Raw genomic sequence first — 2,885 nt, forward strand, 5'->3', positions numbered from 1 at the left:
GGGATCCCTGTTCCTCAGAGATCCCTGAGGAACAGGGATCCCTGAGGAACAGGGATCCCTGAGGAACAGGGATCTCTGAGGAACAGGGACCCCTGAGGAACAGAGATCTCTATGGACCGGGGCTGGGAGCCACTGCCGTACTGTACTTGTGTGAGCAGCGCTTCCACAGGACGGTCTGATCTCTCCTTTTCCCTTCCAGACACACTCTGCAGACTGTCCTTCTTCATGGAGTCCCAGTGAAGACTGGTGTTCAGGCTGGGAGCAGATATGTTATCAGTACCAAAGACCTCCATCTGACCTCAGATCTGCTACTGGATAGAAACAGTTTAGTGGAAACAGAAACTTCATCAACTCTTTATTCCACAGACCCGTCACAGCACACGCTAACAAGTCAGGGATGCTAGTAAGAACTCTGAGCAACTCAACACAAATATGTCCGCTGCATTACTACTTCAGTCTGATGGCAGGGAGTCCACTCCTCCTCCATGTTCTCCTCTCAGCCCTCCTCCCAGTCCTCCTGCTCCTCCTCCTGTCCTACACGTACTCCTTCAGGGGCAGGTTGTTGGAGGCGATGGGCTTCGGGGGATCGGGTGCAGGCGAGTTAGCAAAGCTTCGGCCCATGTATCCCCGGCGGTAGCGGCCGCCCTTCTCCATGAAGGGGCAGGTGCTGCTGAGGACGGCGCCGCTGATCATCAGGATGACGGCCGCTGCCCAGCCCAGGTAGATGGCCTGGCCCAGCTCCCGTTTGTGCATGATGGGAACATTGGGGTTGTGGAAGTCTTGGATAACAGTGTTGGCGGTCCAGGAGACGGGGATCAGGATGCACAGGCCTGTCAGGATAAAGAGGATTCCACCTGCAAGCGCTATGCCGGCCTTGGCGCGGCGGTCGTCGCCGGCACAGGTGGTGCACTTCATGCCGCAGCAGGACACTGTGCAGGAGAGCCAGCCCATGAAGATGGCAATGCACATGAGGGCGCGTGCAGCCTGGATGTCTGGCGGCAGCGCCAGCATTGAGTCGTAGGTCTTGCACTGCATGTGACCTGTGGTCTGGTAGATGCAGTTCATCCAGATGCCCTCCCACTTTATCTCCGAGGTCAGGATGTTGCTGCCGATGAAAGCGGACACCTTCCACTGCGGTAGCGCCGTGACGGCGATGGCCATGATCCAGCCAGTCACAGCGCAGGTGAAGCTGATCAGCTGCATTCCCGTGTTCACCATGACAGCAGGATCTTCTGCAGAGGGTTCTGCACTGGTCTCTGGGTGAACTGGTCTCTGGGTGAACTGGTCTCTGGGTGAACTGGTCTCTGGTTCTGGATGTTCCTCCTATGGTCCAAATGGGACCCTGTTGGCAGCCATATTCTTCTTCCCAATATCAATGCAGGGATTCAGGTCCTCAGGTTTTCCTCACAGGATCAGAGTTGCTTTCTCCTCATGATCTTTGCTGACCTGGACTCCATGCATCCCAGAGGAGCTGAGCAGAAACCTGCAGTAGGCTGCAGGACATCAGCCCAGCCGACCTGATCAGAACTGAGCGCAGTCTGCTGTGGACCTGCAGGTTTCCCCAGTGTCAGTCTCCTGGTTTGGTGTAGACTTACCGACGGAACCTGATCCCAGGCTTCTGATGTTGCTCTGAGTGGATCCAGTGAAAGCAGGTTGCTGCTGCGCTCTCCTTCTGGATAACCTCTTCAAACCCGCCTCAGGGTCCCAATTCAACTATGGGGCGTTCCTGTAGAAAATATTTCCAGTTTCTTTGCTAATGAGAAGAACCGGCTGCAGACTGAAGTGTCTCCTGATGAACAAAGAGCGGCATCTGAACGCCACTTCAAATGCTGAGCTGCTCCTCCCCCACGCCAGCCCAAATGGGTCAGACGGGTTCTCCGAAAGCCTTAAATAAGAGATCAGGGCGGTCCGGATCTGGGTCAGAGAGTCCTTTGGATGCAAGGACAGACGGACGGACGGATGGATAAATGTGATTGATGGATGGAAGGACAGACGTCTCGGGGGGTGAGGGGTGGGGGGGTTGGGCTAGCTTCACTGAGGGCTCTAACGGGGTTCTGTCTGAAAATATCAACCAGAACCTGCTGATAAACACATTAAACACGTCTCACCCCCTCCATGAATTAAAGATGGCAACGTCCAGGTTCGCTGCTCAGGTTTCCTTTCTCCGATTGCCTGCAAACTCCTTGGTAACAGTGGCCATGACAACGGCCATGACAACATGGACAGGAGGCAGATGGAGACCTTTTGGGGAATGTTTGTTTCTCCAGGAACATTTTTTGATATTCTCCCTACCAGAAAATTGTGTTATTTCTTTATTGTCACTGAAAGCAAATTGGGGGGAGGAGCTTTTGTTTTTCTCTCCTCCTCCTCCTCCTCCTCCATGTTCTGATTCAGCAAAGAAAAAGTACTCTGACCTGAAACTGACACCCGTGTTTGTTCCTGAGTAAGGCGCTCTCTAGTTGTTTAACCGGCAAACTGAGGACCATTTGTTGCAAAGTGAGAATTTAGGACAAGGAGTGTTAATTAGGGCCAGGCCTTTGTAATGGTAAGGCTTTAGAAAGGATCGGGCTTTAGAAAGGATCAGTGTTTAAGGAGGATCAGGCCTTAGAAAGGATAATGCCTTAGAAAGGATCAGGCCTTAGAAAGGGTCAGGCTTTAGAAAGGATCAGGCCTTTGAAAGCGTCAGGCCGTAGAAAGTATCAGGCCTTTGAAAGGATCAGGCTTTAGAAAGTGTCAGGCCTTAGAAAGGGTCAGGCTTTAGAAAGGATCAGGGCTTTGAAAGGATCAGGCCTTAGAAAGGATCAGGCCTTAGAAAGTGTCAGGCTTTAGAAAGTGTCAGGCCTTAGAAAGTGTCAGGCTTTAGAAAGTGTCAGGCCTTAGAAAGT

The 2,885-nt window shown here is 52.6% G+C and overlaps 2 protein-coding genes across 2 annotated transcripts in view; one reads left to right on the top strand and one right to left on the bottom strand.

The window, feature by feature from the left end:
• LOC107102016 (chromosome unknown open reading frame, human C1orf109) overlaps positions 1-453 on the top strand; it is a 3,313-nt gene extending 2,860 nt beyond the window's left edge. The window contains exon 5 of the mRNA XM_015401149.1: positions 200-453. Coding sequence (XP_015256635.1) covers positions 200-240 — 41 coding nt within the window. The 3' untranslated portion in view covers positions 241-453. The remainder of the gene's footprint in view (positions 1-199) is intronic.
• Positions 454-498: 45 nt separating this feature from the next.
• LOC107102015 (claudin-4-like) lies at positions 499-1,253 on the bottom strand. The gene has a single exon (XM_015401148.1). The coding sequence runs from the start codon at positions 1,216-1,218 to the stop codon at positions 535-537; it is 684 nt and encodes a 227-aa protein (XP_015256634.1). The 5' UTR covers positions 1,219-1,253; the 3' UTR covers positions 499-534.
• Positions 1,254-2,885: the final 1,632 nt, after the last annotated feature.

This window comes from Cyprinodon variegatus, unplaced genomic scaffold, assembly GCF_000732505.1.
Source record: "Cyprinodon variegatus isolate N-32 unplaced genomic scaffold, C_variegatus-1.0 Scaffold1188, whole genome shotgun sequence".
Classification (NCBI taxonomy): domain Eukaryota; kingdom Metazoa; phylum Chordata; class Actinopteri; order Cyprinodontiformes; family Cyprinodontidae; genus Cyprinodon; species Cyprinodon variegatus.